The sequence below is a fragment of the Sphaeramia orbicularis genome, chromosome 12, assembly GCF_902148855.1.
Source record: "Sphaeramia orbicularis chromosome 12, fSphaOr1.1, whole genome shotgun sequence".
NCBI classification, from domain to species: Eukaryota; Metazoa; Chordata; class Actinopteri; order Kurtiformes; family Apogonidae; genus Sphaeramia; species Sphaeramia orbicularis.
The window spans coordinates 73,108,381-73,122,281 of NC_043968.1; the positions used below are offsets into that span (position 1 = coordinate 73,108,381).

A 13,901-nucleotide genomic window follows, 5' to 3' on the forward strand; every position below is an offset into this window, starting at 1 on the left:
CTAGGAGTTTTCAGGGCCGTTTGGAGTAACTACCCCGAAGCCGAGACTCCACTAAACCCTGTAAAAGTTCCTTTAATTTGACTAGCAGGGGTGGTTCCCCAGGTCCCATAAAATCATCCTAAAGTTCCTGCGGTGGGATCATGCCTAATACATAAAGCTGGATTTATGGTCACACGTAGCTCTGCGTCACGTAGGTACACCGTATCTGACGATAGTGAATGTGCTTTCACACTTGAGCATACTGTAGTGCCGGTGTTTTGAGAAAGTGTTGTAGTTTCCCTTCCTAATAGGAAGGTGGCAGTAGTGCTGGTATCGGCTGGTTTTAAAGATCAAACTCCACTCTACAGAGTTGTTTCCATGGTTTCGATATCTTCTCGCAGGTATTTCCTGTTTTAGAACAACCATAGCAGCCGACATGGAGCAGTGTCTTCACAAGCTCGTAGAGGTCAACAAAGATATTGTTCTTTTAAAAGTATTACAGCGTAAGCGACGGAGGAGGAGACAATGTAGGAGATGGGCTGTGACTACTGAATGAAAATAGGTTAACTGACGGGGGAACACCAAAATCTAATAACTGATTATACTCAAATAAAGGCATACATTTTTTTTTTATTATGTGGGTTTATTAATGTGCATAACCACACAGGTTTTTCAGGAACAAAAAGTAGCAGACAAGAACAAAAGTGAAATAAGTAATGAACACAAACAAATGAACTATATATGGCAGAACCCCATAACATTTGTTGCTGTATAGTCCTGGCATCACATGATCATAAATTGGCCAGCCAGGAGGCGGTGTCTCTGCGTTGCTGCACCGTATAGTTAGAATCTGGAAGAGGTGCATGTCAAGGCTGTGCAGGCCAATGTGTTGCTGTCCAAAATGACGGCGTAGGTAGTGACGCGTGACACCTTCGCAACCATAAATCCAGCTTAAGTATCTATCTGTAATACCACTGATGGCCACTAGGGTGATTAGTCCATCTTTAAATTAGTGTTCCGTTAATCAGATCCCAAGTAAGATAGAATTATGCCTGCCATGTTAGGCTTTGATCGACAGGTCCTCTTATTTAATAAAATGCACTGCAGACCTTACTGTGGTTAATAAACACCACTAACAAGAGACAGAATTGCTTTGCTGTGTTTGATAAAGTTTACCCCTTCACCAAGTCAGTAAGGTAACGTTTAACACCCACTTAACCATGACCCTTTGCAGATGTCCGGGTTTTGGTCAAACATGGTCACTTTGATCTCCAAAAAGCTTCCAGAACAACAACCAAATTGCAAACTACTGGCCTCAAAGAGACAGTTTACAAACTAATATGTGATGTCCTGATTCCTCCATCCACTAATTATTTACAGTCTATGGCTCATTGTCATGGATGCATTACCTCAGGAATATCATAAAGGAAACTTCAGCTAAAAATCCTGTCACTAATTGTGGGTTGCTAATAATTGCCAAAATTGCATGAGCAGGTGCAGGCACAGTGAATGCATCTGAACGTATGGTTCTTGTTTTCTTATTTTTGTGTATTTAAACAGATAGTGCTACATCCCCATGTTTCTTCATGGTCATACACTGAAATTTAGCTGCTTTAACCCCCTTTCTTTGGCTTTCTTTCTCTTTATTATCAGAAGACTCTCCAAACTTGCAACAATATGGTATTATTGTCATAGTTATTGATACTGAGTCACATGGAAAAACATACTGACCACATTTTTTGCATTATCGCCCAGCCCTAGCTACTACTAAATAGTTTGTAGGTTGTTCTGTTTGCACAGCCTAATCACAGGTTAATCCATGTCAAAGTGCAGTTGCTCATTTCCAGCTGATTAGTAACTTTCCACCTCTGTATACATACATAACTTCATATGCATATGTCTTATATCAATGCATGCAAAAATGGAAGCGATGGGAAAAACGGTGCTCAAAGGGCGTGGCAGTGGGATCATGCATTTTAATCACAATCTATCCACACAAGGGGGGGCTTAACTCACCAAGGCTCAGAAATTAGGACCAAAACAACAACTTGCTCAAGCCTCTTTTGGCCAGGTGATGTTTCAGGTAATCTATTGATCAGCATATTGTATGAAATAATAATTTAGTGGCTGTATTTTTATTTGGTCATGTCCTGCTCCTCCTGGTGTTTGAGTAGAATGAAGTCAATCTAGTCCATGGGAAATGACAGAGCTACTCAACAGATGGTAAACGTGCCAAATGAAAAGACAAGACATAAGCAATAGCACCATGTTTTCTCTTTTTACCTCTGAAAAAAAGAGACAAATGAGCTCATGCACAGAAAAAACACTGAATACGTGATTGGAAAATGAGGGAAAATAAAAGTACAATGTATGAATATGGACACAAACTGAGCTGGCATGTTTTCAGAGCAGAGTGCAATTACCTCTCCCACAAATGACTCACCTGCCAGAATGACATTCTCTGCAGTCAAACAATAATGTCACAAAATGTTACAAAAGCCACTCCTTGCTCTGAGAAGCCACATGGAGGACATGGTGGAGTTTTTGGTCTTTGTAAAAATAATATTCTTTCATGATCAGATTAGAATGGAAAACTTTGGATCGCTTTTAGGGATGAAGAATAACTCCTAAAAGTCAGTGAAATTTACCGACAATATTCACACATTGCAGCGACTTAGGTTTAAAGCTGTGACTCCAGACCTGGACAGAATACTGTTCGTTATAAGAATGGATTTCATTTTTAAGGTTTAATTTAAAAATAGGCAAACCTATGCAGACTCATAGGACGCTAATTCATCTCCAGGTCAGGATGGCTGCAGCAGTGGGGTTTGCATGTGCGAAGCATACACACTGACCTGGTTGTAGGAGCGTTCCACCACAGTGCCGGCACAGAGAACCTGAGACTGGGGTCCTGCGGTCTTTATGTCCTGCAGGTTCTGCTCCCGGATCTACAAATAACATTCAACATATCTCAGAACCACTGTTTACTTTCATCATACCATTTTCATTTATGTGCAAAACAAAAACACTGATGGTAAGGATAGTCCACAGTGACCTAGTGTCCATACAATGTAATTAAGACAAATGCAACCTATGGAATATCCCCCTCCCTACCATAAGGTGGCAAAAAAATAAAAAAAAATGTTGTAATAAAAGTGCTGTTTTATTTTTGTATTTTGCTGTTTTCAACGGAGAAATTTTCCCATAGTGGGATCAATAAAGTCTCTTATCTCATTTTTTGCAATTATCCTTTTATTTGGAAAAGCAAATGTCCATCACATATATTAATTACAGCCTTAGTCATTCAAGAACATAAAAAAGGATGGACGTAGAAATTTTGAGTGATTATATCCATACTGCCCTTTCAGGATTTCCTTTTACGGACCTGTCTTATCTTGTCTTATCTTATGTACTTTGTTGGTTTTGTTTCTTTGGTGATATTAAGTTAATGTGATATTAATCTGGTCCAAATATTTTACATTTTTAGTTTATATTATATTTACTGTCTATAAGTGGGTCAATATGTAATTGAGGGACTTTTGAACTCCATGGGATATATCATGCATATATCCTTATTAAAAGTAAAAAAAAAAAAAACAACAACAAAAAAACATTTTTTTTATGTTCATATGATCATGAATTTAAAACTTCCATAATTATTTTATTACAGAAACAATCACTTATTAATAAATTATTAATAAATAATTAACAACTGACTAGATATACTAAAATGTCAACTAAATAACCGTCTGAATTTAATACCAACCACCTTCTAATTAACTAAACAATAATAAAATGAGCTTATTCAAAAACAGTTTTGACTGTGTTCTTTTTATTCAGTTGAGATAATCATGACAGATATTTCTTTTTTGTCAATATATCAAATTTTATATGGAAAATAACAAATTGTATCTGTGTCTGAGAAATGATTTTCAACTAAGTTACCCATTACAAAAACACCCCTGAAGGAAGTGTGTTAATAACAAATCACATAACCTGCTCCACATGATGTCATTTCCTCCTGAAGAAAAAACTGGCCAGACTCAAAGACATGTTCTTTCTCCTCTTTCTGAGTTGTTTAATATAAAGTAGTGTGTGAGTCAAGTGTGTATTTATTGCATTCTTATGTCAGTAGTGTTACCACAATATCTTTAGAAATAACTTTCAATTGTACTGATTGTATATATAATATTTAGAAGAATCTTTCTGTAAAATGCCAAGTGGTGTTATAGTTCTGTTGATTTTAGGCCTGAAAACAGCAAAAATGCCAAGTATAACCCCCCCCCCCCTTTTTTTTTTTTTTTTTGACAAATTGCACCCTCACTATACCTGTCAACTATGTTACCCTGTAAAGGTAACTCAAAAAGTCCCTCAGTTATATATAGACCCATATACACTATGTACTGTTAATTGCTTGTGATGCCTTTTAGAATGTCTTCATTTAATCAAAATACAGACTTGGAAGCACTGATTTGGCTAGAAATATGTAAATAACAATAATACTGAGAAAAGGACGGTACCTTATTCCTCATTTCCAGGACCTCTTTTGGGTTGGTGTTCAGTGGGATGAACTGATTGGCTGCGGCAGCCTGGCGTAGTCCGTCCTCCTTAGTCCACTGTAAACACCATATTTAATGTTAAAAAAACAACTTGAAACCCGTGGAGTAACAGAGACATATAAACCCAAGCACAAAAACAGATAAAAATACGATGCAGGCTTCACAATACAAGAAACATGCTGAACTGAAATGGACGAAGTTGAATGACTGTGATTAGGTCCGAATGTGAACAAAAGACCTGGATGTAGTGGACCAATGATGATGAGCTATACTTCTAAAAAGGCTATTTATCAAGGCTTGGAGTTGATTTTAGTTGTTTAACACCTATTTGGATGACATAAGTGACTTAGACAAAATGAAATGATCTTATTGAGTCCAGTTTGTTTCATGCATGCAGTGAGATGCACCATCGTCCAACAAGGAAACATCTGGAATTTATTACTATTCAGTGCATTCAGTCGGTGATCTGACCATCAGCTCTGAAATAATAAAAACAGAACGCGTGTCCCTGTATCTCACCAACATGTTCTATCAAGAATCAATAAGTTGATTTGTGAGGTTGTCAGGTTCTGTTCTATGTTCCAGTCCTGTGGTCTGGATGCAGGAGATCAATGTCCCAATAGAAGTGGGTGGGACTTTCACAGGAGGAGAACTCAACTAATTCAATCAAAGTCTATATATGACTTCCTATCAGTGATCAATCGGAACTATTGATATCTCTAATTTCCATGTTATAAGCCTCAAAATATGGCCCATTATAAGTAACGGCACATTGGACAGACTTTGTAGATGTTCTCCCACAGAAGCTACATATAAAATTTGAAATGACTCTGACCAGTAGTTTTGTCAGAGAAGAGGTTTGAAGAAATTGCTAATGAAGATGAGACAACAACGAAGATGACATTAGACACAGCGCCTTCACAGTAGAGCATGGTCTGTCAGCCGGTTAGCTAAAAACGACGCAGGCATTTGTCTTGAAATTTTAAACGACTTCAAATGTGATTCTGTGCAGTGGAAAGCATTGGGACATTACGTTTTTACAGGCTACATGATGTATTACACTGAGATTTGTCACAGAATAAAAATATCCCTCTGTGTTTTAACACTTGTTATGGCCTAATAAGTGCCTCTTTGCGCTTCGCAGAGAGAATGCATTTGAAGTGTGAACATTTCTGATGTTCACCATTTTCATGTTTTGTTTCCATTTGTTTATTTTTATTCTGCTATGTCACATCTTTATTTTTTATTCATTCTCTATTTGCTTTTATTGAACTGCATTTTTGACCTTGCTGTATCCCCATCTTCACCTGCTGTGCATTTTGCATCTTTTTATCTTCGTTTCTAACTTTATCAGCCCGTTTGTATCCTACAGGCTACAATCTGTTGGATTCACTGAACTGAAAACCAGTCATCATCATTGATATACTTTTACAATCCAAAAGTGTAAAAAAAAATAGCTAAAGGGTCACACATGAAAACATCACAAAATGGGAGAATTTTAAAACATGAAAAAGGAGGAGGGAGGAGGGAGGAGGAAGGGGGAGGTGAGGGCGTGACAGATGGCTGGGGGGTGGGGGGCGTGGCTGAGACGATGAGGCTGGCTTACGAAGCGAGAGTGGCAGTGAGGGGTGAGCTGGCATCACCAAAGTCATTTCCCAGGCTGATACATGACAACAAGGACGACAGAGATAAGAGAGAAACACACCCGAGGACACCTGCCCACGTTGGGACAAAAAAAAGCCACAACGCTAAAAAAAATGAACACAAATGGGACTCTTTCCTACAGAGGATGAACTCTTTCATTGTCAACGGTCCCTGTTTTATGTGTTAAAATGAGGAAATACTCCCATCCACATTTCACGAACACGTTTGTTTTGTAAACCTGGTAATGCTCAGCATGAAAAAAAAAAAAAAAAACTCCATTTCTTGCACCAAACTGAATGAGCAGCGGGTGAAAAGGGAGAAAAAAATCAAGTCTCTTTTCATGCAAAATGTTCCATTGTCAATTTTTTTCAAACTAAGCATGTAATCCGCAGTGGAAAGCATAAGCTCATGACTCCATTCCTGTATTTTACTCTGAGCTTGGCTGCTTGGCTGCCAAACCGAAAGCCTTAAGATGAGGAAGGGGTTTCTGGATGGAAGTAGCCGAGCTGGATTGGTTGAGTATGAGATGAACATGTAAACACGATATACTCACTTAGAAAGAGTCTCACAACACAACATTTCCTACTTTCCCAACAGGAGATAATTGGTTCAAAGGTCAGATCAAATTTCATTAGATTTCTTCCGTTTTGTTTTTCTCTTCTATTCAACAACTTCACTCATGCAGGCGTACCAGTTTAGGGCTTGACTGCATTTTCAAAAAAATAAATAAATAAAAATAAAAATAAATAAATAAATAAAAACTCAACGGAACGTACAACTGGGAGCAGTTGCAGGTGAGAAAATAAAAATCAGAAAAGCAGGCTGCATAACTCTTTCAACTTTGCTCTATTGTACATATAAAATAGTACTTTTTAACCAAATCTCATATAGCTACCTTAAATAACTTGGATATTGCATATTCTCTAAACACATGCCACCTTCCTCATATACTACACAGGCTGAATAAATAATATTACATGTCTGTATTCAGCCCAGACAGCAAACCCTAGTGATTTCGTTGTTAAAGTTTTAAGTCTATATACTGGCTGGTCTAACGTGAGCCAACTTCAAGATGCAAAGACAAAACCGAGTGTATTAAAGGGAGTGAGTCTGTAAAGCAAGTGTTGTTTAGCAGCAGCACCACCACTGTCTTGCCACATTCACCTGCCCACCTGGGGGGTTCATGCCACACCCCTGCTGCTCGCTCCTCTGGGAAAAACACATCAACACCAACAATGCATTTCACTACTACTCATGCAGTGGGGCATGCTGTGGGCAGCTGGCCTGGCATCATGACGCAGTCGGAGACCAGGAGGAATAAAAAAACAGAGCAAAGAGCATCGAGAAATCGTCACGGCTTTGCTAGAAGGTAATTAAGAGAGCAGAGTTAACTGCATTAGATAAGACATGATAGGTGTTAATAGGACAAGTCAAATTACAGTGAGCGATTCAAAAGGAATCAGGTGAAAGTTGTGAAAAGCAGGATTAAAGCAAGTTCCATTTTTAGCCTGGAGGCAGTGATTGGAAAAGGCTCAAGAAAAGACAGTTTCATCATCTTTGTTTATCCTCGGTGTTCCTTGAGCCTCATAATGCCGACCATCTACCCGTTTCCACCACCAAGGTAGCTGTAAAATCTATACTATGAACAATAAGGTAGGCACAGACCAAGCAGTTGGTTATACAGCTTGGCACGCAGACACCGGACGAGAGAGACTGCAGCAAGGGTTTGACGTGATCGTGTGTTATGTTCGTCCACACCTTAGGCTTCGACTTGGGGCTGCTGCCGTCGGGCCCATCCTCGTAGGGCTCGTCGGGTCGACCGCCGGCATTGAGCCAGCGGGTCTTGTCGCGCTGGCCGCGCTGGAAGCTGTGTTTCAGCGGGGAGCGAGCGCCTGAGTCGCTGTCATCCCCGTATGAGTAGCCACCGTGGGCAGAGGGAGCATTCTCCACGTCACTGTACTTTTTAGCTTTGTCTCGCAATGCTGGACAGCGGTAGGGGTAGCCTGTCCTGTAGCCCTGGAAGACCACAAGGAAACAACAAGGACATTAATATGTTAAATATCAGTGTCTAAAAATCTGTTTCATAAAAGATCTAGTGAATAACAGGATAGGAAAGGATTTGTGGACAACAAACCTAAACAGATCAACATTATCAGTGTTTCTTAAAGTCAAGGGTCCTTTCTTGGGAGTATATTCCAGAAAAACATCCTTCTTACCAATAAACTCATGAATGGAAAAGTCGGAGAAAAGAAAAGATTCTTTCCCAGTTCAGTGGTTCAATGATGCACTGATACACAAAACAGTAATGTTTAGTACAAAACTAATAAGTGCCTTTCCAAGGGCAGTAATAAAGGCGAGCAAGTGTTGATCTGTTCTGCTGCCACATATTACTTAACCTTTCTAAAAATGGAAACGAAATCCAACCAAAAACATTTCCACTTTCATGTGCCTATTGATTGAACCTGAATTTAATCATTTCAGCATTTCTATAATCTTCTGGTATCCTGCTGAGCATATTACACACACTTTGCATTTCATGTCAAAGGTCATATTATTTTTCACAATTTGTATTTAGTCAGAATTCAAAAGTTGTTCATTTTTTCATGATTTTAAAAATTCTGACCCAGCCACTAAAATCAGCACACTATAAACAATGGAAAATTACTACACTAGCACCCATCTTAAAAGTGAGTAAAAACTGCACATTCACACATTTTAGCATTTGACATTTGACCTAGAACAAAAAAATAATAACGCATATTAACTCACTGGCTGCCACTGACGTCTATACACGTCAATTACGTTTTTTAATGGGGGGAGCTGGGGGAGCTTGTCGGTGAAAATTAGGTTTGTAATCACAGAATTTAGTGTACTGGCGAACAACATACAAATAAATAACAATAACTGATATATAAGATATATATTATAACAAATAAATAACAGGATCAGTAGGTGGCATCGCCGCAGCAGGAAGAGGTAGAATGAGAGAGAGAGAATATGGTGAAATGAATGAAATCAGAAAAGTTGAGGTAGCTCACGCTCGGACACAGTATGTGTCGCTGCGATTTAGAGAATAAGAGTGTTGTGATCGGTCAAAAAGACGACAAAGACACTGAGCTTATTTTGGTATCGATCCAGCTGATGTCATCATGTCTATCCATGTGCTGATGTCAGCATATCAATTGCCTCTACATATGTCCCAAGTCTGAAGTAAATGGAAACAAAATTTATGTTTTATTAGACATTTGAAATTTTGCCCATTATAAGTAAATGGGGGAAAAAGGATTTTAAAAAATTCATAAAAAACTGAAGCTTTAACCTACTTCTCCCAAAATGTAATGACATCTATTCTGGGTCACTGGCAATCTATAAACTCAATTTGGTAGGAATTCAACCAATAGTTTTGCTGCTAGAGTGTTAACAAACAAACAAACAAGCAAACCCAACCAAAAACAATACCCCTTGCCTCGCCTTCAGGGGATGGGGTAATTAAGAAATGTTATTGCCTAAAATTCAGACTACTGGACCGTAGCCTTTCTAAGGACTAGCTGAAACACACAAGAATCAAACTATAAACACAGCTGTTACTGTTCCTACCAGGTTATCAAGCATTCTCATGAGAGCCTCAAACTCCTGCTCCCCGATTTGCCACCTAGGGTGTGTAGAGGACTTGTCGCCCTCTAGGTCAGGCACCCGTGGGCGTGACTTGTATTTGTCCGGGTCCAACATCACCAGATTGTCTGGCCCTCCAGCGCTGGCCAGTGTTCGCACCTGCAAAAGAATTAAAGGGGGGGGGCAGACAAACAGAGTACAGACGAGAAAACAAAAACAAAGAAAGTGTGGATCACACACATAAATGGACCATCATCAGACATAAACGCACGCACACACACACACACACACACACACAGACAGCATTGTGACGAAAGATGAACATATAAAGATATGGAGAGAAAAGGGACAAAGATGGTTGTTATGGAAATGCAGACAAACATACTGAACCACCACAAATAGAAGAATAATCCCACTTTAAACCAGCAGATCAACCCCAGACCTCCATCATCTAATTATTTATCTACAGGTCAGTGTGTCTCTCACCTGGATCTCACAGGCGGTGACCAGGTTGTGGATGTAATAAAAAGCCTCCTCCACTGTTTCCCCTACAGATACTAGGCCGTGATTCCTCAGGATGAGCACCTGGGACAAAGCAGAAGGTGATACTTAACAAAAAGGCCGCCATATAAACAACATGTAGGAAGGTAGATATATATATAGTAACTCTGTAAAAGATGAAAAAAATGAGCTATAAGTATGTTTATATTGTTTAGAAGCAGACTGGTGAAAATGAAAGAGGAACCCTTTTTCCCCTCTGATCGTCTTCTTCCATGTTCTTTTCTAAAACCTGTATTTAACAGTGGATTACCTTGCTGTTCGGGCCCAGGTTCCTCTGGATCAGCCCAGTTTCCTCCTCATCCACCAGTATGCCATGGTAGTCATGGTAGGCGATCTCACCCAGTGACAGTGATTCAGGTGAGATGGGCAACAGGCCACATTTCATGGCTGACACCTGTAAACAACAAAACAGGACGAGACAGTTTAACGCTTTAACACCTACCATTACCTATAGATAAAAACAGTGATAAAACAGTTCAGGAGTTACAGTAATTTGAATGCCATAAAGTGTAAAATGTAGCGCTGGAGTAAGAACCGTCGTAAAAGGGTTAATGACACAGGAGCATCATACAGTGTGTGTCTGCTCTGTGTGTATTGACTTCTTACCGCAGCACCTGCAGGTGTGTGTATATGAACAATACATTTGACATCAGGCCTTGCAGCATAGATGGCAGAGTGCAGCGTGAAGCCGGCCTGGTTGACCCCAAGGTTAGTGCTGCCCCGATCCACTATCTCACCTTGAAGGTTTATCTTCACCTGGAAGAGAAAAAAAAAAAAAAAAAAAAAATCACAAAAAATATCATTACAGATACTTTGAAAACAGTGGCTAAAAATGTCATCTAGCCTTGTTTAGCAGTAAACCGTTTCTGTAAATTTTTTCAGATGTTAACTAAATGGAACTAGAGATGTTTTAAATGTTGAAAGTGTAAATATACTGATATAAAAAAAACAGAAAGGAATGAAGCTGCAGCAGAGGAAACCACAGATTCTCACCAGACTGGAGGCAGTGACTTCACTGTACAGGAGCCCAAAGGGGACAATTAGGAAACGCTCCTGGTCTGAGTTCACCCGGACCTAAAGGATCCACAGGACAGTCATGTCAGATTAGGTAGTTACGGAACTGCAAAAAGTAATTAGTAATTAGCTTTGAGACATTATTCCAGTTAAAGGTTCTGCTGTGAATTAATGTCTGCTTCAGTGTCATATAAGCTGCTTGTGTTCCTTTCCTTCAGTGGTTGTGTTTTACTGTGTGTTTTAGGGTCAGAACAGGGTGGAATAACAGTAAAAGACAAAGAGAGTAATTGAAGATTGACAGGTTTTTACTAAATAAGGCACTCAGAATGTACATCAATAAGAGATTGAGGATGTTTAACATGAACTGTGAACTGGAACATAGGGGGTTTAGCAAAATATGACCCCTTCAAGGCAACATGGGAGAAGGAGAAGTAAACATATCGGAGGACAAATGGACAGCAATTTACAGATTTCACTGGAAACGCACTAGGTCACAAAACTGGAGAGAGTTTGAGTGGAAAACCTTGATACGATACGTTATCACACCATGCCAAAAAAAAAAAAAAACCTAGAAAAGCACTCCCACAGCGCAGACCTCTGTCTAGGCAGATCAGCCTCCCCTCCGCCAAATCAACCCCAAAATTAAATAATTTGTTCCTTGTGCCAGCATCAACATTTCCTGAAAATTCCATCCAAATCCATCCATAACTTTTTGAGTTATCTTGCTAACAGACAAACAAACGCACAAACTCAGATGAAAACATAACCTCCGCCGTTCCTTGGTGGAGATTAAAAAAACAAAAAAACCCACACTACAATGAAACGAAAATTGCAGAAACCACTTTGCAAATCATTACCATATAATGTGGCATTAAGACGCTGTTAAACAATATTGAAAAAATATTCATAATACCCTACAGAATATTTTTAAATGTGTCATTCCCTTCAAAATCAAAAAATTATAATTTTGGGTGTATACCACAAGAGTGGGGGGAGAAAGACAAATATCTAATTAATGTGTTGCTGATTTCCAGTAAAAAACAAAACAAAACAGTGACTAGGAAATGGTTGACTCAAGAAAAGCCATCCCTGTCAGCATGGATGGACACAACATTGGACATTTACAAAATGGAGAAAATACCTGCACTGGTACATCACAGACTGGAGCTATTGGCTTCATGTTGGGAGACATAGGTTCAATATATGATAATCTAGAGGCCTGATTTTATTGTATTTATTGATATAAATGAACAATCACAGCTACATGGTCACTCCCGCAGGTTCTTTGTTCAAGATCCGTTTCATTTTTATGTTCATTTCATTCCTTTATTTCAATTATCCTTTCCACTGACTGTTAAATGGATATAGACTTCAGAAAATGAGCCTATAGTACACATGTACACATGAATGAAAGTACAATGTGTGTGTGAAAATCTGTATGAGCCTAAAATGTACATGTCAGTGGAAAATTATCTTTAAAAATCCCAAAAAAGATTAGGTAGTTACATTGTGATTTGGCTCAAATGCAGTTGAACTAATCAATTAAAAAGGTCTGATACACAAATACATATAATTAAGCCTACAAAGAAGTCATCATGTACAACTGGAATGGACTTAAATTCATCATGTCCCATGTGTATTGGTGTACACTACAAACTGGTGGTCTTACTGTGAGGTGATTGTAGATGAGCTGCGACCAGCCGAATAGGTCCGTGAGCCGGTAGAAGGCAGCCAGCTTACAGCGAAGCAGTTTCTCGCCCTTATCATAGGAAATGGAGTCTGAGCCTCGCAGGTCATTCACAGGGGTCACCATGCCCAAACCTGACAGACAAACAGACAACAACAAAGGAAGGGTAAAGAATTAGGCTGATTTATGGGGAGTTAGGCAGTCCTACCATAAGAAATTCCAAAAAAATATAAATAACTATATCATTTTGAATCTTTATCACCATGTTTGCACAGGAATTTGGAAAAAAACAAAACTAGGTAGAAAAAATAAACAACATCCAGAGGGTAATGGGTACTGCACCCAAACCTTATCATAGTAAAGGAAACTACATAGAATCAAGTAGGGTGTGCAATATGATATAGATCATGTGATACTGAAAAGTCTCTTGCAGGGGTATTCAAATCCAGTCCTCAAGGGCCGGTATCCTGCATGTTTTAGATATTTCCCTCTTCCAGTACACCTGGTACAATTAATGATCAGCTCATTATCAAACTCTGCAGAAGCCTGATAATGATGTAATGGCTTCCAGTTGTGATGGAAGAGGGAAATATCTAAAACATGCAGGACACCGGTCCTCGAGGACTGGATTTGAGTATCCCTGTATGTTGTTTCATATTGTATGAAAAAATAGACTCTGTTGTTTAATACAATACAGCCATCCTGCCATTTGGATTACTCTTTATGTTCTTCCACATGAACACAGAAAAAAATCAACAACAAAGGAAACACAAACCAACAGGGAGGACAGTGAATAGCTTATTTTGAACAGGACATGTGTGAAGGAAGGAGATAATACAAATGTG

General features: G+C 39.0%; 1 protein-coding gene and 1 long non-coding RNA gene across 14 annotated transcripts in view; both read right to left on the reverse strand.

Annotated features, from left to right (window-relative positions):
• LOC115430805 (uncharacterized) overlaps positions 1-13,901 on the reverse strand; it is a 636,483-nt gene that overhangs the window by 402,790 nt on the left and 219,792 nt on the right. The window lies entirely within an intron of this gene.
• add1 (adducin 1 (alpha)) overlaps positions 1-13,901 on the reverse strand; it is a 52,536-nt gene that overhangs the window by 21,104 nt on the left and 17,531 nt on the right. For 9 of the 13 annotated variants that reach the window (XM_030151014.1, XM_030151006.1, XM_030151013.1 and 6 more), the window contains exons 4-12: positions 13,039-13,190; positions 11,349-11,429; positions 10,962-11,111; positions 10,606-10,749; positions 10,281-10,379; positions 9,780-9,953; positions 7,848-8,198; positions 4,500-4,595; positions 2,835-2,927 (exon numbers count right to left, since the gene is read on the reverse strand). In XM_030151014.1, coding sequence (XP_030006874.1) covers positions 2,835-2,927; positions 4,500-4,595; positions 7,848-8,198; positions 9,780-9,953; positions 10,281-10,379; positions 10,606-10,749; positions 10,962-11,111; positions 11,349-11,429; positions 13,039-13,190 — 1,340 coding nt within the window. The remainder of the gene's footprint in view (positions 1-2,834; positions 2,928-4,499; positions 4,596-7,847; positions 8,199-9,779; positions 9,954-10,280; positions 10,380-10,605; positions 10,750-10,961; positions 11,112-11,348; positions 11,430-13,038; positions 13,191-13,901) is intronic. The other 4 variants (XM_030151008.1, XM_030151007.1, XM_030151018.1 and 1 more) reach the window with 1 other exon arrangement.